This window comes from Ruditapes philippinarum, unplaced genomic scaffold (assembly GCF_026571515.1).
Source record: "Ruditapes philippinarum isolate M1 unplaced genomic scaffold, ASM2657151v2 ctg11813_1_1_1_1, whole genome shotgun sequence".
Classification (NCBI taxonomy): domain Eukaryota; kingdom Metazoa; phylum Mollusca; class Bivalvia; order Venerida; family Veneridae; genus Ruditapes; species Ruditapes philippinarum.
The window spans coordinates 24,777-45,404 of record NW_026852714.1 but is presented as its reverse complement, the minus strand read 5'-3'; the positions used below and the strand labels follow the sequence as shown (position 1 = coordinate 45,404).

Here is a 20,628-nt window from a genome sequence, read left to right as displayed (position 1 = left end):
AGAGTATTGTCATGGAAAGTTATGTAGCATAGCCACAAAATAGCCTTTAATAATTCGAGCGCTTGGTGCGAAAGGGTTGTTACTCATATTGAATAAACATCAAGTTACTGCCCTTTCACACCAAGCTGTTGTTATGTCTTTTAACCCTTTACCTCATATATACGCAAACAACGCACTTTCGACCCCCCACTCTTTTAGGCCTCAAAGAGTGAAAAGATGCCCTATTTTGGCCCCCAACACATTTTCGTTTAAGAAATGTTGCTTAAAAAAGTGAGCACTTTTTCGGCGCCGCCCCCATCCAAAAGATATCTCAGGGGGTTCCAGAAGGGGGATGTGCTCCCTTCTGTGTGGGGGGTTTGAAGCAGCAGTCCCCCTCATCGCCAAGAAAATTTTGGACTTGTGAGAGGCTAAAAATGACCCCAGGTCGATCATATGGTAACGTGTAACCAACCGAAAAAGCCTTTGACTCTATCTCAATCCCTTGAGAAGTTTGCACACTTTGATAATAAATTTGATGGGAAAAATATGCAAGCAATAAATAGTAGATTTGGCAATTTTGAGACCTCCCTCTTTGCAATGAACAAAATTTTAAGACCTGAGCATGTCTTACAAAGGCAATGGTCCATCAATATTTGTGCCGAGTTTACTTAGTATTGACAGCATTTATCATATTTCATAGCAGTTTGGAACCATTTGAACAATAGAGCTTTTCAATAAAAACGTCCATTCTCATCAATATGCTAATGATGGAAAGGTGTTAACATACATAAGAGTAGTTGACTTTTTGTCTATTTCCTCAACATGATAATGAAAGTTTGATAATTTTAATTCTTTTCTTAATTGGATAATTACTCTACACCTGTTTCTTATTTAAACAATTCTTTACCAGTAGTTGTTAGTTTTTTATGTTTACATTGATAACGTGTTTTCAGAAAATGGTTAATATTGCTTCAATCCGGCATGCTTTACTTTGTATGTTCAGTATTAATAATTTTCAATTTCTCAACATAAAATTTTGTCATAGAAGATATTGATAAAGTGAAGGAAAGGTAGCAGAATAATTAATAAATTTTAAATATTTTAGTTTTAAAAATGTTTCGAGTTCTGTTTTGTGGTCTTCTGTAGGAATCTGCAAGTTACAAGCTGACGTTGGACCATGTGGCCAGTATATCAAGAAATGGCATTATAACAGTTTTAGTCAAGACTGTGAAGAGTTCACGTATGGAGGTTGTCTTGGTAACGGTAACATCTTTGAGAGCAAGGACCAATGTATGATGTACTTAGACTCATCTAGATGGTATAATCGTGAACGTGTCACCACTGAGAGACCAGATGAAACAATTAAAGAATCAAGCGGAGAAATAGCTGTTGCAACTGGTGTTGGTAGGTATTTTCACGTAAAAAATACTTGACTCGACTTTCAGCGGTTCAAATCTTGTTAAAACTTGTATCATACCATTGAGTTGCCATAGAGAAAAAAAATCTGGAAACAAAGTGATCCCTCGGAAGCATTAATCACAACAAAATTACAAGAGAATTGCAGACTCGGTTTGATTGAGTCTGTACATGAGGGCTACTGAATAAGTGCAACATCCCTCACGCCCACTAGCACCGACTTTAGCGGTACTCAATTCTCAACACTTAATAGCGCTGGCATCAATGATCCCGAAGGACCAGAAAAGTATAACAACACTGAAACCATCTTGCTAGAAGATCTTTTGTTCTACCCATATTTCTGCTTTGGGGTCTACTCTACAAGTAAAGGCTGAAGAATTTCATGGCGTTGTAACCGTAAACAAAACACAACAACAAAAAGTAGTTATTGTTATTGGCAATTTATCATTACAGTATAAAAAACAGTCATAAATTATAGAGCATAGCTTAATATTTTAAATATTTGTTCATTTTTATGCCCCTAATACTTGGGTTTGGGGAAGTGGAACATATAGATTTGCATTAATTTTGTCGGTTACACCGTCTAACATAGACTAACAAAACAGTGGGATATGAGGCATTTCAGTTCTATTGACTCATTCCTAATTGTCAAGGCATTGTTATGTTTATTTTGGAAATATAATATGATAAATGAAATACACGATATACATGTAGCATATTTAAGAAAGTGTTTGTTTGATCAGATGTGTGTCATATGGAGAGTCATACTGGACGGTGCCGTGCATATATCAGAGCTTGGTACTATGACTACCTGAACGGAGAATGTAAACAGTTTATTTACGGAGGTTGTGAAACTAATGGTAACAAGTTCGATACCCAAGAGGCTTGTGAAGCCAGATGCAGCCCTAGAGGTTTGTATTGGATTTAAATTAGTACAGTGTTTCCATAATCTTATGGTCGATTCTTGAAAAAGATAGAACATAGTATTTTTCTGGTATTTTAATCAATATTGCACAAAAACAGAATAAAATGTTTTGGAATAAAACGTTCTGCTGCTATTTTAATATAAGGAGAGTTTTTACCATTTAGCTATGCTTTTGAGCATGCGTCTTTCCTTCTTAAGAAAATATACTTACATATCTCTTTCATACAAGCATTTTGAAAGTGGTTTTTTTTTTAAAATTCAAACAATAATTTTTGCAGCAAATATATAGCTTTATACACTTAAATATGTGATAATTTCAGAGATATGTCTGCAACCAAAGCAGATTGGTAACTGTATGGCATCCATGAGGAGGTTCTACTTTGACTACAGCGCCAAAGAGTGTAGGGAGTTTGTGAACGGAGGTTGCGATGGTAACGCTAACAGTTTCGAGAACAAAGAGGCCTGTGAGAGACGTTGTGGTTCTCTAGTAACAGATAGAAATATTCCAGGAAGAAAACTTTATTATAATTAGAACGGAATTTGTTGATACTTGTTTGATGGTAAATGTTACAAAAGACATGTTATTGCAAAAAAAACAACAGCTAAAACTCAGTAAATGTCATAAATTGCACATGTACTTGGTATGTATGTCACAAATCAGGTTTGCAATGTTGCAGTCCAGCTCATCAAATGTGACACAAAAAATAAAAATATTTAAAATTTGAAACCTGTAGCCCTGGATGTATGGACTCAAACAATGCAATAAAGTGAATTTTTTTTGCCATTGCAAATATTATAATTTTGACATTCTGTTTCATACAAAACTTTCACAATTATTTGGGGCTTTTATATTGTAATTTTTCACTCAACTTTAATACTAAATGTTTAGAGATTGAACAATGTGGTGGGTTAAACACCATCTTTGAGATATTTAAGTTTAGATTTAATTTAAGATAACATTAAACAACCAACAATTTGATTAATATGAATTTATAGTTTTTCATTGTTTAAAAATTTACTACTGTTAACTGAACAAATATGAAACGTTAAGTACACATGTCCATTGGTAAATGGTCATAGATTGGTGTTGGTGATTATCATAATTATAATAATGAAAAAATGTCCTAACTACTGTAACTACCAGTGGTGTTAAAAAGTATGCGCTATAATGAATATCAGTATAAAAATATGTTGATTTTAAGATCTTTCTGTACAATATTTCTGTAAAATGTTTCATGTTTCGAACCCATGATAATGTCATGTGTTGACAGGAAATGATTTGATGACCTCTTGTTCCGTCAAGTGGTTCACTTACTACTCTAAGAAGTACAAATATACGCGAGTGAAAATGCAGCTTCAAATAACATGTATTCCTACAGAAAGCGGACAGAAAACTTTGTAAAGCTGAAATTAACTTTTTTATGTTATGTTACAGGCTGACAGTGTCATTAGAGACCCTCTTGTTTCGTTTTAGACCTTCAAGCATACGTTTAACCTTAATATTTTTTCTTTTGTGTGTGTGTGCGTGCGTGCGTGCGTGTATGTTTTCAAACCATATCGGCAAGCTTATTGACATACGTTATATCAGATGTGTAGCTATTTATAGTCTTATAAGCGTACTGTTACACAAGGACAAGAAAATCTATATTTCGCTATCTGGTAATACGCCAATTATACCTCAAAAGTTTGAGAATATGGCAGTGTTATAATAGATTTACGAATATTTTATTAGAAGACGGAAACATAACCTTTTTGTTTTTCATTTCATTGTCCCATAACTGGAGTGCTAGAAAAATAGCACGAGTTCAAGATATGTGATGTCCTTAAAAATAAGCTCCTCCCATTGAGCTGGCCACTTAAAGGCACACCACTGACATTTAAAGTAGCAGTATGGCTTTTATGCGGGTACATGAATGGTTTGATTCTCCGCATTTATTTCAACCCCCGAGTAATCGATAGTTTTTAATAGATCTGCGCAGATCGAGATACCCCAAGGTCTAAACAAACGTGTTTGAATACGTTAAATATCTAAACAGGATTCAAAAACTAACGTTTGCCAATAAAAAAATCATTTTTTAAACAAGGCAACATCTAAAGAAAGAAACAAATTTTTCAAAAATGAAACAGGGGTAGGCGGAACCCTGAGGTAACATTTTTTTATTTTATTTATTTTTTTTTAAACCAGGTATTACAATGTACCAGGTAAGTCAGATTTAAGTCACCTGGCCATATTATTTAAAAGGACACAAGTTAAAAGCAGATTTTTTTCAGTTTTGCAACAGACATATTTTTCCTATACGTTGAACCAATGATAATACATGCTCCGTCGAATTGTGCATATTTGACATGCTAATAGACTGGTTCGATAAATTCATTTTAAGCTGTTACTTGGTGAAAATAACAAATTGGGCACCCGTGACTTTTGGAACGAGCCAAGCAAGCATTAATTTGAAAATTGGAAATAAGTGGTTATTTGTAATGGTTCCGACAATCCAGCCAAATGTTTGTCCTCATATAATTGATATTTTAAAACTGCTGGATTGGTGCTCTTGGATCAGTATAATTTAATTTAAACCAATGATTTCAAATAAAAAACCAAAAACAAGCATCGTTTTTATTGTAACCTGTCAACTATATTAATTGACGTTGAACCTAGGCCCCTTAAATTATTCTTGGTCGAGGAGAAGAACCCTTGTTACAGGAAACAGTGGGGGAGTTGCTGGACTGAAAACGATTAGGCCTTCTATTAAATATCCATTAAGCATATTGAGTGTCGTATCTGCTTACTATTTTATACACTTATGTGCAAAAGAACTTGTATAGACGCAAGAGCCCTTATTATTACAAGAAATACTTTTCGAGAATGGGGGGGGGGGGGTAATCGAAAGACCAACCGATTGAATTGGGCTAACATCATCATTTGTGTCAGTCCTAAAGCTCGAGTCGTAGGCGGCTCAACCAATATGCCTGGTTGCTGCCTGTCGTATGTTTACCATATATTGTAGCAGATAGATGCTTTAGAATATGTACACCGATAATTAAAGTATGGAATATACGAAAAAAGATTATAGGATCAGCTCTCCATTTTCAAAATGTATTTTTTGTTTTTTTCTGCAGAATCTGGTTAAGATTTTTAGGAAGAAGATGTTGTAGTTCTATATAACTATTACACCGTATTGTCTCTTTAATAGAGTGAGAAACTTGGGTAGACAAAAATAATGTTAGATTGAAAGTTTACTTCACCTGAAGTTGGGGGAAAGTCATGAGTTGGTTGAACAACTTCTTGACGTTTATTCGGATTCGAGCCAGTTGTTCCTCTGTGCTATCGTCTTTTCTCATTTACAGCACTGGCCAGTCTCTCAGTTTCGATTGCACGTCGTTTGGGCATTTTTGATCAAGAAAAACAACAAAATGTCTTATTATAAACAACCTTAAAAGCTTGCCATGTTTATATATGTTTTTAGACCTACTATTTGATAATTTGGAATAGTTTTAACTGCATTTGGTTAATAGGATAAATTAGGATAGATAGTTATAACAGTACTGCCATTTCGGATACATAGACCCACGTGGTTATTTTTTCTTTTTTCGTTTATTTTAAAATTCAATCAAAAGCAAGATTTACAAAAATATATACATATAAAGAGCAATTCAACGGTTAACGTTTTTATTTTTTTAACTATTTATAATTTTGAAATAATTGTAACTGCATTGTCCCTTTCGGATAAATAGGGCCACGTGGTTATTTTCTATTTTTCGTTTATTTAAAATTCAATCAAAAGCGAGATTTATAAAGATTTAAATATAAAGATATGAAGGTTTAAAATTATAATTAAAAATTTTACAATTTACATCCAAAATTAATAACCTAGATTAAGATTTTAACAAAAATTTTAAATATGATCAGCAGCTACCTTTCTCATAGAGTTCCAGAACGAAAAGGAAGCAGCGGGCTCGCGCAGCTCCCCTATATATAGTGTTCTAAATATAGCTCTCAGACTGAGCATGCGTATTGATACGCAGTACAACTGATCGATAGATTAAGACATGTGTCATTCATGTAAAATAAAAGAGTTTAATCTTTGATGATTAAACTTTGATATTATACATTTTGTATGTAAAACTAAAAAATATCCATTGACTGCAAATACCTACAGGTATAAATACTTGTCGTTAATTAGTAAATGCTGAAAATGTAAGATCTAATTTGGTAACAAAAATGTTACAAACATATGCTCCACTTGACAAGATTACTATCTACATGTTCTATAGTGTATGTTGGCAATCTAAATATTCAATTGTTGTGAAAAAAGTTTTTTTTGTCACAATATCTTTGTAAAATCTGCTTGGTTGAAAAAATAATCATATTCATATTTTATGGCATTTCTCCATTACAATAAAAAAATGATTCTTGTTTCAGTGCAGAATTTTTTAAAATTAAAGTGCAGAAATACATATAAAACAAGGATTGCTCTAATAATTGCACACATATATTTGAGCCGTGTCATGACAAAACCAACATAATGGCTTTGCGACCAGCATGGATCCAGACCAGCCTGCTCATCCGCGCAGTCTGATCAGGATCCATGCTGTTCACTTACAGACCCTATAACAAGTAAAGAAACTGATAGCGAACAGCATGGATCCTGATCAGACTGCGCGGATGCGCAGGCTGGTCTGGATCCATGCTGGTCGCAAACCCATTATGTTGGTTTTGTCATGACATGGCTCATTTTCTGAACAGTCAGGATTTTTCATATATAAATGTAAAGGAATTACTAAAGTAGGCAGTTCTAATTGGTTACAAGTATCCATGTTTTGCAAATGATTGCAAATTTCAGCCAAACTTAAAATATAGATGTACCACCACTATAAACACCCCTTTTTACATTGCACCAACACAGTACAGGTCATATAGCGACTTTCAAGCTTGACTGGTGGAGGAAGATCTCAGTTGCCCCTCTGTTCATTATTACAGGCACAAACCGGCACTTGAGTAGAACCACTGACCTTCCATAAACTAGCTGGATCTCACATGTAGAATCTAACAATGTGTGCGCAGCTCAAACCTACAAGTTTGAGAGTCTAGTAGTGAGATGTCAAAAACCTTGGGCACCCCTTGTAAACATCCTTTTGAAGACGAGGATTTTGGTTGTTGCTGATATATGTTGCTCAATAGAGGTTAATTTTATTGTGAAGTCTTGGGAATAAAACTAGAACTTAGAAATTCAGAATGGCTGCACTTATAAGATATTTTGTAATATTGTAAAATGCATATTCTTGAGGTTGACATGACATCTAAGGACATGAATAATTGATAATTATCAACTTGGATATTCACTCATGCATATCAATTCATGCTCCCTTTATATATATCAGAGCGAATTTAATTTTGCTCTGATGCTTAATATTAGTGATTACTACAAGAATAAAATATTAGGATGTTTACAGCTCAACAAACAAAAAGATAATTTCAAGACATCACGAAACGTTCCAACACAAAACACGTCTAAAAATCACACACATTGGTTAATAATGTAAAAGGCTCAGCCCCAAAACTACATTAAATACTTCATTTGCAACTTGATAAGCTTTTTTTAAATTGAACCTTTGTTATATGTGTAAAGAGAAAAATAATAAAGCCACATATGGAAAATGAATGAACAGAATTTGTGTTATTTTTTTCACTGGAGAATATACCTGTTGTTTCTTCTACATTTTCTGGTGTAACAGTAGTAATTTCACCTTCATCTGTAGCTTTTAATGTTAATTCAAATTTCAATCAAAAATGGCTTTTTTAAGGTTAATACTAACAACATTCATCAGACAAAATATAAGAATATCAAATTTTGACAATACTTCTTTTGAGAATCCTCATAGTAAACAGTTAGTGGTGCTTACATAAATTAGTTTAAAACATAAGCCTCTAAAAAAAATCTTTCACAAAAAAGTTGCACAGAAAGCTCTTAAAATCAACATATTTTTATACTGATATTCATTATAGTGCATACTTTTTAACATTACTGGTAGTTACAGTCGTTAGGACATTTTTTTCATTATTATAATTATAATAATCACCAACACCAATCTATGACCATCTACCAATGGACATGTGTACTAAACGTTGCATATTTGTTCAGTTAACAGTAGTAAATTTTTAAACAATGAAAACTATAAATTCATATAAATCAAATTGTTGGTTGTTTAATGTTATCTTAAATTAAATCTAAACTTAAATCTCTCAAAGATGGTGTATAACCCACCACATTGTTCAATCTCTAAATATTTAGTTACAAAGTTGAGTGAAAAATAAAAATATAAAAGCCCCAAGTAATTGTCAAAGTTTTGTATGAAACAGAATGTCACAATTATAATATTTGCAATGGCAAAAAAATCACTTCAGTGCATTGTTTGAGTCCATACATCCAGGACTACAGGTTTCAAATTTGAAATATTTTTTTTGTGTGTCACATTTGATGAGCTGGACTGCAACATTGAAATCCTGATTTGTGACATACATACCAAGTGCATGTGCAATTTATGACATTTACTGAGTTTTAGCTGTTTTTTTTTCATTTTGCAATAACATGTCTTTTGACACTAAATGACATTTCACCATAACCTACAATGGTTTGTGTGACCAACAATGTAATTTTGTGACATTAATGACATTCAATATTAGTTAATTACATGTATGTTATATTTTTGACTAACAATGTTAATTTGTGATATTTATGACATTCAACCATAATTAACAATGTTATTGAAATTTCAGTGTAAAACATCCATGTAGTGTTATTATATAATAATAACATTCTAGTTTTTTGTGACATTAAGAGTAAATGTAATAGACAAAGTTATTTTGTAACATTTACCATCAAACAAGTATCAACAAATTCCGTTCTAATTATAATAAAGTTTTCTTCCTGGAATATTTCTATCTGTTACTAGAGAATCACAACGTCTCTCACAGGCTTCTTTGGTCTCGAAACTGTTAGCGTTACCATCGCAACCTCCGTTCACAAACTCCCTACTCTCTTGGGCGCTGTAGTCAAAGTAGAACCTTCTCATGGATGCCATACAGTTACAAACCTGCTTTTGTTGCAGACATATCTCTGAAAATGTCACATATAAAAGTGTATAAAGCTATATATTTGCTGCAAAAATTATTGTTTGAATTTTGAAAAAAAAAAATCAAAATGCTTGTATGAAAGAGATATGTAAGTATATCTTCTTAAGAGGGGAAGACGCATGCTCAAAAGCATAGCTAAATGGTAAAAACTCTCCTTATATTAAAATAGCAGCAGAACATTTTGTTCCAAAACATTTTTTTCTGTTTATGTACAATATTTATTTAAATACCAGAAATATACTATGTTAAATCTTTTTTGACAATCGACCATAAGATTATGGAAACAATGTACTAAGTTAAATCAAATACATACGTCTAGGGCTGCATCTGGCTTCACAAGCCTCTTGGGTATCAAACTTGTTACCATTAGTATCACAACCTCCGTAAATAAACTGTTTACATTCTCCGTTCAGGTAGTCATAGTACCTGCTCTGATATATGCACGGCACCGTCCAGTATGACTCTCCATATGACACACATCTAATCAAACAAACACTTTCTTAAATATGCTACATGTATATCGTGTATTTCATTTATCATATTAAAATTCCAAAATTAACATAACAATGCCTTGACAATTAGGAATGAGTCAATAGAACTGAAATGCCTCATATTCCACTGTTTTGTAAGTCTATGTTAGACAGTGTGACCGACAAAATTAATGCAAATCTATATGTTCCACTTCCCCAAACCCAAGTGTTAGGGGCATAAAAATAAACAAATATTTCAAATATTAAGCTATGCTCTATAATTTATGACAGTTTTTTTATACTGTAATGATAAATTGCCAATAACAATAACTACTTTTTGTTGTTGTGTTTTGTTTACGGTTACAACGCCATGAAATTCTTCAGCCTTTACTTGTAGAGTAGACCCCAAAGCAGAAATATGGGTACAACAAAAGATCTTCTAGCAAGATGGTTTCTCTATGGCAACTCAATGGTATGATACAAGTTTTAACAAGATTTGAACCGCTGAAAGTCGAGTCAAGTATTTTTTACGTGAAAATACCTACCAACATCAGTTGCAACAGCTATTTCTCCGCTTGATTCTTTAATTGTTTCATCTGGTCTCTCAGTGGTGACACGTTCACGATTATACCATCTAGATGAGTCAAAGTACATCATACATTGGTCCTTGCTCTCACAGATGTTACCGTTACCAAGACAACCTCCATACGTGAACTCTTCACAGTCTTGACTAAAACTGTTATAATGCCATTTCTTGATATACTGGCCACATGGTCCAACGTCAGCTTGTAACTTGCAGATTCCTACAGAAGACCACAAAACAAAACTCAAAACATTTTTAAAACTAAAATATTTAAAATTTATTATTTATTCTGCTACCTTTCCTTCACTTTATTGTGACGGAAACGTATTTTATGGGTATTTTTATTGCCTCCCCTTACTATAAGTTCGCATTTGTATTGGGAAAATATAATAATGTATTTGTAAATTTATCGTTGTATAAAGACTAGGTATTTTAATCATTTTAACCTTCAAATCTGATAATTTTAGGGTATCATTCAAAGTGTTTGTATTTGAAATTGTTTATCTATTGTTCACAGTAGTTCATAAGAGAAATAACTTTAAGTAACAGACGCTTATAAGTTTCAATAAAAATCAGTGTCAAGAAGCGTTTTATTATTTTAGCCAATCAAAATCATTGTTTTTATTCACTGCGGAGATGGTTCAATCACTAGTATAAATAGAGCGAGCGCAGCGCAAAAGAGTCAGTTTGGTTTCGTCCGTGAGGCAGATCAGAGCAGTATTATATTTACTGGTACCGATGCATCTTAGATATCCGGTGCTAAAAATATATTGCTGCTTCTGTGTAACCTCATGGACAAACGTTCCATAGAAGAAAGTTTGAGAAATGGGTATTTTAAGTTGGTTTGAATATGTATGTGTATAGAAGGGAACGACGTAGTAAATACATACTAGTGTACAGAAATCGCAGATATCTGGCACTAAGGACGTTTTACTATATCTGTCAAATCTCTGAGTATTTGTTTAGTTAAAGTATTTTAGGGAAATAGATATTTGAAATATGTTTGGTTATGTCCTTGTAAGAGTCGGATCGTAATAATAGTAGCTTTTTCATGTACACAGAATCTCAGATATCTGGTACTGAAATGTTCTATTGTTTCAGTAAGACCTCTCGGGCAAACGGTTGATTAGAAATATTTTGGTTGAAGTTAAAGCTTATAGTTACTAGTACTCAGAAATCTCAGATATCTGGTACTCAGGATGCTATATTTATAAGACAAATGAACAATGAGAAACTATTTTTATGATTATTTGAAGTACAGTTGTTTTTGGATAAGAGATTGTTGAAATGTAAAAGTAGGGGAATGAAGGATAGATTTAGCTTTCGACAGGTATTTGTTTGAGAGTTTTTGAGAAAATAAATTGTTTATTTTGGAATATACAGTTTTGAATGATTTAAGAAGTAATTAAGGATTGTTATTTTGCAATGAATGATGTTTTTTTTAGTTATTTTCCAATCATAAGGATAAGTATCCCGAGAAAAATTACATGTATTTCCATTTAAGAATGTCAAGATTATTTGAGAACATTGTGATTTTATTTTGTAGCTATAGATTAAATTATCAACAGTTCGGTACACGCTACATTATCAATATCTTCTATGACAAATTTTTATGTTGAGAAATTGAAAATTATTAATACTGAACATACAAAGTAAAGCATGCCGGATTGAAACAATATTAACCATTTTCTGAAAACACGTTATCAATGTAAACATAAAAAACTAACAACTACTGGGGTTAGTATCTCGAAGCTATCGTTAGCATAACGACTATCGTATACCTCTCGTTAAGGTTTTCACCGCCATCTCGACGCTCTCGTAATTAACGAATAATCGTTAACTTGTCCAATTATTAACGGATGCCTAGAGGGTGTCGTAAGGCTCTCGTTACAATCATTTTGACACAAAAGTAAGAAAGGTGCGATTTTAAAGTACATAAAAAATGAGAATTATATCATTTTATTGATAAAAAATGATGAACCGACATAAATATAGTATTGTATTTCTTTTTCTCATGAATTTTCACAGGCCCGTAATAGATTTTATTGTGTAAATTCACTCAAAGAACTCTTTAATACAATTCCATAAAAAATATCATTGATTATTTGAAAATGATAAACTTGTATTCTTGGATCTAATTGGCTCATTTTTATTGTCATTTACAAAGTTTTACATTTAAAGCCTATTATAGCATTCGGCACGATATGGCCAGTTATGTGTTGACAACCCGTAACAATCCAAACAAACAAAATTTTTCTCACATATCAAACATATGTAAACTGTAAAGCCTAGTTAAGGTTCTTTACAGTTTAATGTAAGACTTATATTTGAATGCGGATGAAAAAAAAAACATTACATAACTTAAACAGCGAAAGGAATAATCTCCGTAATGTGTAATTTTGCACAAGAAAATATAAATAAATGTATGCATACATCATGCTGAAAATTAAACAAAATTCAAACTTGTTACAGAATTATATTTCGAAAAGTAAACTGTGACGGATTTATTACATCATGAAGAAAAGTGCATCACGTCAGCTGCAAAAATCGGTACCACAAAAAGGGATGTAATATATAGAAATGTTGTTTGTTTATCATTTCATAGTAACAAATATTTCACTCGCGAACACCAGTTGTTATAATTTAACTCGTTATATTTTAATGTATAATACAGCAAACATCCTTTGTTTAAAACAAAATGAAAATTTATCCATATTAATTAACAGCAGCCATGTATATATTTAGTAATACAGATTTTTGACAGGTCTTATGGCCGTATATAAACGATAACCCGAGCCGCCAAGTGAGAGTTATATTGCAAACAAAATTATATCGGCCATATATCCTGTTAAAAATCTTTATAACAAATTTACAATACTGCAATAAAAAGAGAGATTTCTTGATAAATTGACAGCAGCTGTGTATATAAACTATATAAACGCCAATTAAAATTGACGTACCAAACTTGCAGTACCAAACGTGCAGTATTATAAAAGATTTTATAATACTGCACGTTTGTCACGTCACTTTTCATTGGAGAATCGTGACATTTTTATAGTTTTATATACACTGTTTCAGGCAATTTTCTAAGAAATCTCACTTTTTTTCTCAAAGAAGGGAAGTTCGCTGTTTTATAAATTCGTTATAAATATTCCTGACATGTTAAATGGTTGTAGGCAATACAACCATCGCCTTGCGGCTCGGGTTATATTTCCAAACAGTCGTTTATATAGGGCAATATTACCTGTCAAAAATCTTTATAAATAATAATATAAACGTCATGATTATCCAATGAAAATCGACTTTACATATTTAATATATATTTATGCTTATGAAGTCATTGTTTTGCTCATGGCGTCATTGTTATGCGCATGACGTCTTTGCAGCTGTGTAGCAAGTGGGATTTTAGAAAGAGTTGTTGTACATATGTTTGTCTAAAGGGTAAAATTTTATTATGTTTCGTGAAAATATAGTCCACATTTCACTCAAACGGAGAGCAACAATGAAAGCAACATTTCCAAATTTGAACTTACACCCTAAAACAACATGTTGCTATATAGCCTGAAGAATGAGGGATGGTTATCTGCCCCCAGATTTGTTGACTGGTATTGAAAAGAAGCTCCGCCAGAATATTGGCTTTAACTATGTAAAGTGTTTAAAACATCTGACTACACTGGCAGCCGCTGCTGCTAAATCTTCAGTCTCTGCGGTTTTACATACAGTCGTTTTTTCTCTGTTTCTAGTATTGCAGTTTCTATGTTAAGTTCCCGCCCCGCCCCTCAATTTAAATCACGCCTGTTTCATTGGAACTTTCAACAGGGGCAGTTCCAATGACTGTTCTCTTTTTTTAAAGGAACCGTTTCCGTAGGTTTACCACTATCACAATTGATATTATCAAGGCAATCGGGATTTTCATCGCAAAACAAGTCTATATTGCTAGACGACAGACCGGCGGATCCTGCACGTGTCGTGTGATTGTGTTCCGGTTTAGCATGATCGTAACCTTATATTCACCTTCGTCTACGCAAAATAATGATTCGGTGAATATAAACAAGAGCTGTACACAATTTTCGCGGTACATGTATTCAAATGATAACACAACGCAATCGTTAATAACTAACGAGTAAGCAACGAACGATTGCTTAACTACTGCTTTCGAGATACCCGCGCTAGTCTCTCGTTAACCAACCCTCCGTCAATCGTTAGCACGTTCGTAAACGCAAATATAACGATAGCTTCGAGATACTAACCCCTGCAGGTAAAGAATTGTTTAAAAAAGAAACAGGTGTAGCAGTAATTATCCCAATTAAAAAAGAATTACAAATTATCAAACTTCATCACCTATTATTTTGAGGAACTAGCACACAAAGTCAACATACTCTTTATGTATGTTAACCCTTTTCCTCATGAGCATATTGTGAAAAATGGACGTTTTTATTGAAAAGCCTCCTGTTACATGTTCAAACTTTTATGAAACTATGAAAAATGCTTCAATACTAATCAAACTCGGCACAAATATTGACTGGACCATTGCCTTTGTAACGACATGCTCAGTCTTAAATTTCCTGTTACCATTGCAACGAGGGGAGGTCTCAAAATTGCCAAAAATCACTATTTTGCCTTGATATTTTCCATCAAAATTTATTTCAAAGTGCTGCAACTTCTCAAGGGATTGAAATAGAGTCAAAGGCTTTTCAGCGTTGGTTACACGTTACCTTATAAACGACCTGGGGTCATTTTTAGCCTCTCACAAGTCCAAAATTTTCTTGGCGATGAGGGGGACTGCCGCCCCCCTTCAAACCCCCAAACAGAAGGGGGCACATCCCCCTTCTGGCACCCCCTGTTGTATCTATTGGATGGGGTGGGCGGCGCCGAAAAAGTACTCACTTTTTTAGCAACATTTCTCAAACGAAAACATGTGTTGGGGCCGAAATAGGACATTTTTTCACTATTTGAGGGCTAAAGGGGGGGGGGGGCGGGGGTCGAAAGTGCGTTGTTTCGCGTACATATGAGGTAAAGGGTTAACAAAAAATGATGAAAAACTTTGGAATTACCCAAAATCTAGATTTTCCATGTTAACATGTGGTCTTTCACCTAATTTTGGTGAAATATTGTTGTTTTGTTACATTTTTATTTTTTTAGTTAACCCTTTCCCTCGTGAGCATATTGTGAAAAATGGCCGTTTTCATTGAAAAGCCTCCTGTTACAAGTTCAAACGGCTATGAAACTATGAAAAATGCTTCAATACTAATCAAACTTGGCACAAATGTTAACTGGACCATTGCCTTTGTAACGGCATGCTCAGTCTTAAATTTCTTGTTACCATGACAACGAGGGGACATCTCAAAATTGCCAAAAATCACTATTTTGCCTTGAAATTTTCCATCAAAATTTATTTCAAAGTGCTACAACTTCTCAAGGGATTGAGATAAAGTCAAAGGCTTTTCAGCGTTGGTTACACGTAACCTTATGATCGACTTGGGATCATTTTAGCCTCTCACAAGTCCAAAATTTTCTTGGCGATGAGGGGATTTTGCCCCCTTCAAACCCCCCACACAGAACGGGGAACATCTTCCTTCTGGAACCCCCAGAGATATCTTTTGGATGGGGGCGGCGCCGAAAAAGGTCTCACTTTTTTAGCAACATTTCTCAAACGAAAATGTGTTTGGGGCCAAAATAGGACATCTTTTCACTCTTTGAGGCCTAAAAGAGTGGGGGGTAGAAAGTGCGTTGTTTGCGTATATATATGAGGTAAAGGGTTAACAGACATAACAACAGCTTGGTGTGAAAGGGCAGTAACTTGATCTTTATTTAATATGTGTAACAACCCTTTCGCACCAAGCGCTCGAATTATTAAAGGCTATTTTGTGGCTATGCTACATAACTCTCCATGACGATACTCTGTTATTGTTTTCTCTGTTATCTTCCCTTGTTGGTTCTCGTGTCTTGGATTTGTATTTAACAAATGATATTGACATTAGAAATCTTGTAAACTTGTACCATTAATTGATGGATAAACCTTATTTACTTTTTATCTTGAAAAACAAACTTGCGTAATTTTAATTTTGAGTTAGTTGAAAAATATTACTTATTTTGCAAGATGACTTGCGTCAGTTGCATCATTTAAATATTAAAAAATTGTAAATAAATAAAAATATTTAAATTTTAGCAGTTTAGCAGTCAGAGACATGGAAAAAAAACTTGATAGCAACATCATTACATGTTTATACACTTAGTTGTTGTAATGCAATGTATTATTTTTATTAAAAATTAAAGTTGTAGCACCTAGATATAATGATGCTTGAAAGTGTTCAGAAAATAAATGTTTTCTTTCACTGTGGTTTCAGTGAAAACTTCTTACCATTTTAAGACCTATATACATATTTTTCAAATTCTATTAAATAAAAGAAAAAAGGTCTGACAGCCAAATGTGAAGGAAAATTGAACAAATATTGTGTGACAAAGTGAAGATACCTTATATAAGACATGTCTGTGTATACTAAGTAAATTTCTTTGTTGTTGTAAATTTATATTGTAAAATTATTATCAAAATTGGCATTACTAGCAACTCATTTGTAATATTAGGTCTATTGTTCATATGGTTTACAATGAAATGTTTTAGTCTTGTAATTAATTAAATTCAGTCATGCTTGTTTTTGAATAGGTTCTATAATACTAAATCCATAATTTATCATGTTTAAGTGAGTAATAAAAATAGCGTAGAATTCATACATCCAATGAAAAAGTAGCTATGAACAGTAACTCTTAATAATAAAACAATTCAAGTTAATAATCCACAATGGCTTGAGATTTTGCATTTTCAGTTTATTGTACTTCAGGAAAACGACACTGAATATAAAACTTGAGGATAATCTAATTTATAGTCAATCACTACAATTACTAGTGATAGGTTTATAAATAAATATTTGTATTGACATAACTGGCTAAGAAACGACAGAGTTAATGAATGATTACATAGTTAATATAATGAAACAAATGCATTTTTAAAATTATCACGTCTGGTGTAGTCTGAGCCATTATGTCTCCATCTATCTTGGTACTGTCTTACATTGACTTTCAAGATTAATTTGGGGTGTCCATGGCCAAGTGGTTAAGGTCATTGACTTCAAACCACTTGCCTCTCACCACTGTCGGTTGAGCTGGGCCAGCATTTTTGTATTTTTTTATGCGGAAAAGTTATCCAGCTAGCTTATGGAATGTCAGTGGTTTTACTCAGGTATCTGCTAGTGCCTGAAAAAAATCACAAAGGGGAACCTGAGGTCTTCTTCCACTTGTAAAACTGGAAAGTCACTATATGACCTATACTGTGTCGGTGTGAAGCAAAACCCATAAAAAACAACCATAAAAACAACAACAAAGCAAGCTTAATTACCAAAAGAGACATAGTGTCCAGAAGGCAAATTAAACTTGAGAGTGCATTTACTTGTACTACAGGGATAGCTGTTTTCTTTACTTATGGAAAATATAGCACAATTTATATAAATGCATTGTATATTGTCTTGAAGACACTATTACTATACAATTGGTAGAAAACTGCTATGTGAACAATTTCAAAGACGAAGCACTTTTGTCAATGCTAAATGTTTAGTTGTAGGATTACAGCAGAGTACTCACTACAGCTGTTGTATTATCATAGCCATCATCACAGAGACAAATTGGATTCATAACTAAATCATAATAAATTTGTGAAGATTAATGAAATGAAAAATCTGTTGTCAAACATCCCATTAATTTTACTTTGTAGAAGAAAGAGAGCTCAAAACCCGAATCAAAGACTTGTTCCACTGCCGTAAGAATGGTATCACGAAATTAGAGGGTAAGTTTACAGTCATCGTAAGTCTTTGTTGTTGTAATACTTTTCCAGCGTATTTTTTTTAAACAGGCTAATGTACATATTTTATTTCATGCTTTTAAAATTCTCCCATGAACTCGGTGCATGATCACTTTATAAATTAGCTTCACAACTAAACCTCATTTGTATACATGTAGGTTTTTTTGGTTCCTTGATAGAGACTCTTGACAGTTTTGAAAACACTGGCTAGGTTACTAATATAAGGTTGACTATATTTTTTCGGAGCGTTTGAAACAAGTCATTTTTCAAACAATACGCGACTATTAAAAATATTCAGAAAGAGATTTTTAATACAGTTTTTTTCTTATATCATTCGCAGAAATTGAAAAGTTTGAAGAAGAAAGATTGAAAAGAGAGAAAAAGAAAGAATCGAAATTAAAAAAGCTTGTGAGTATTCAAACTGTCATTAGTTTCCCTGATTTTGTAGCTGTAATTTCAAATTTCAAATTTTATATCATCCATTTCACATCACTGTTGCAAGTAACAATTAACAGGTGCTTGTTAAACTGTTTAAACATTATATTATTGGTAACAAGAAGCATGTATGGTCGTTATTTCATGAGGAGAACTTTACTCTGCCTGTTGTTAACTTTTTCTTTGATTTTATCGAAAAGGATTACAGTTGATATATTAATCAAGGATATGACCTTCCATATATTTTGTATTTTTAAAGTATATGATGAATATTATGTTGTGATTTTGGTTGTATATCTGGTACTGAATCAGTGAATGCAATAACATTGAACTTGCATGGTGATAGTTACTTTGAATAAATTTATAATTGTTGAAATAGCCAAAACTGAAGTTTATGTGATGAACATTTTTATAGAAGTAAAAGTTTGAATGCTTTATTGTCTTGAAAGAGTGAAATTTGATATTTTATTTTTCTGTTTATACAGGGCAGTATTTCCCAAGGAAAACGACTTTTAATGGCTTCAAAAAATGTCGCAGACGAGTAAGTAATGTGTAACCAGATAATGTTGTCTGCTTGCTTGGTGTTGTATCATATACATATGTCGGGAGATTTATTTATTCAATATTGTGAAACCTTAGTAATTTATTATTCTATAGCCTTGTTAGGAATCCCCAGTGTACTGCATGAACTGACCTTTCTTAGTGAATAAATTGCTATCAGGCATTTTCTCCCTCATAAGTCTCATATACCAAGGCATTGAATGTCTTGGTTTTATCCTAGTCTTGCTTTAGCTTTATATTTATTGAGTAAATTACAGAGAATTGTTATATGTGATAAATCTACTTTCTACCCTGCAATGTCTTTGTTATGTGATCTATACTTTCGGTATTGATACTTCCACCTGTATCTATTGTGCAGCATGCTTATGTATGTATGAAATTAATGGAATCCAAATATAGCCACCTATCATCCCATTTTATGCAATTTTTAATTGTTTCGAGTATTTATCTGAACTCGCATAAATGTAAGGTAATAAATACTAAATACAGTTTGATCAAAGAAAGTAGGAAAGTTCTATGCATATATTTTTGTCCAAATAAAAATTAAAAATTTTTTAGTATACAAATGTATTAAAGAAAATATAAATTAGAGTTAGATTACAAGACTTCCTTTTGAGTGAATTTTGTTGTTCTTGGTGGTAACATTTATTGTTTCTTTTGCAGAGAAAAACTAGATATACTCATCGACGAAAGCGTTAAGGGCATTTCTATTATATATTGTATCTTTCTGATTCTTTTCTGATCATTATTAGCCTTTCAAATTTTACTATTAATGGTATATTTCTATTTTAAAAACATTATATATGAACATCCATCAAAACTTAAATAGTTCAAATCTGTCCCAAGAATTTTCCTTGAAGACTGTTGTGAAACAATAAAAGTATTACATCATATTTTTATTAGAAGCTATTTTTCAACTTAAGTGTATGGTACATAAATTGTGATGAAAAACAAATATTATGCCAGGGTCAGAAAATCTTAAACATTGTAATTGTTCAGAGCAGTTAATGATTGAAACGTTATTGAAGAAATATAATTGTATGAGGTATGATTTATTTTAGGATTAAAAGATGACGAAGATTTAACTGAGACAAAGGAGATGTCTAAATGTTATTAAAATTCCATTTTTTTAGTTGTTTATGATTTCTTACTCTCATTTTTTCCTGAACACTGTCTAGATTTTGGATTTTTGCCAATTAAATGTTTTATGTGTAATTACTAGGGTATGTAATGGAACAATTTTTTTTGTGAAGTAAAACGAAACCCCAAAAATAC

At 32.8% G+C, this 20,628-nt stretch overlaps 2 protein-coding genes and 1 long non-coding RNA gene across 3 annotated transcripts; 2 read left to right on the top strand and 1 right to left on the bottom strand.

The window, feature by feature from the left end:
* Positions 1 to 1,125: 1,125 nt before the first annotated feature.
* LOC132722169 (carboxypeptidase inhibitor SmCI-like) lies at positions 1,126 to 2,852 on the top strand (the record flags this gene model as incomplete). The annotated part of the gene is made up of 3 exons (XM_060706614.1): positions 1,126 to 1,383; positions 2,139 to 2,306; positions 2,641 to 2,852. Coding segments are annotated over 3 exons (638 nt in total), but the record flags the coding sequence as incomplete, so codon positions are not given.
* Positions 2,853 to 9,223: 6,371 nt separating this feature from the next.
* On the bottom strand, positions 9,224 to 12,311 carry LOC132722151 (carboxypeptidase inhibitor SmCI-like). The gene is made up of 4 exons (XM_060706597.1): positions 12,287 to 12,311; positions 10,468 to 10,725; positions 9,766 to 9,951; positions 9,224 to 9,435 (listed from the first exon to the last, which is right to left on the bottom strand). Exons 1-4 carry the CDS (start codon positions 12,309 to 12,311, stop codon positions 9,224 to 9,226), a joined length of 681 nt encoding a protein of 226 aa, XP_060562580.1.
* Positions 12,312 to 18,235: 5,924 nt separating this feature from the next.
* LOC132722162 (uncharacterized) lies at positions 18,236 to 20,149 on the top strand. The gene is made up of 4 exons (XR_009624587.1): positions 18,236 to 18,342; positions 18,698 to 18,765; positions 19,278 to 19,333; positions 20,017 to 20,149. It is a non-coding gene; the product is annotated as an uncharacterized LOC132722162 (long non-coding RNA).
* The last annotated feature ends 479 nt before the right edge of the window (positions 20,150 to 20,628 follow it).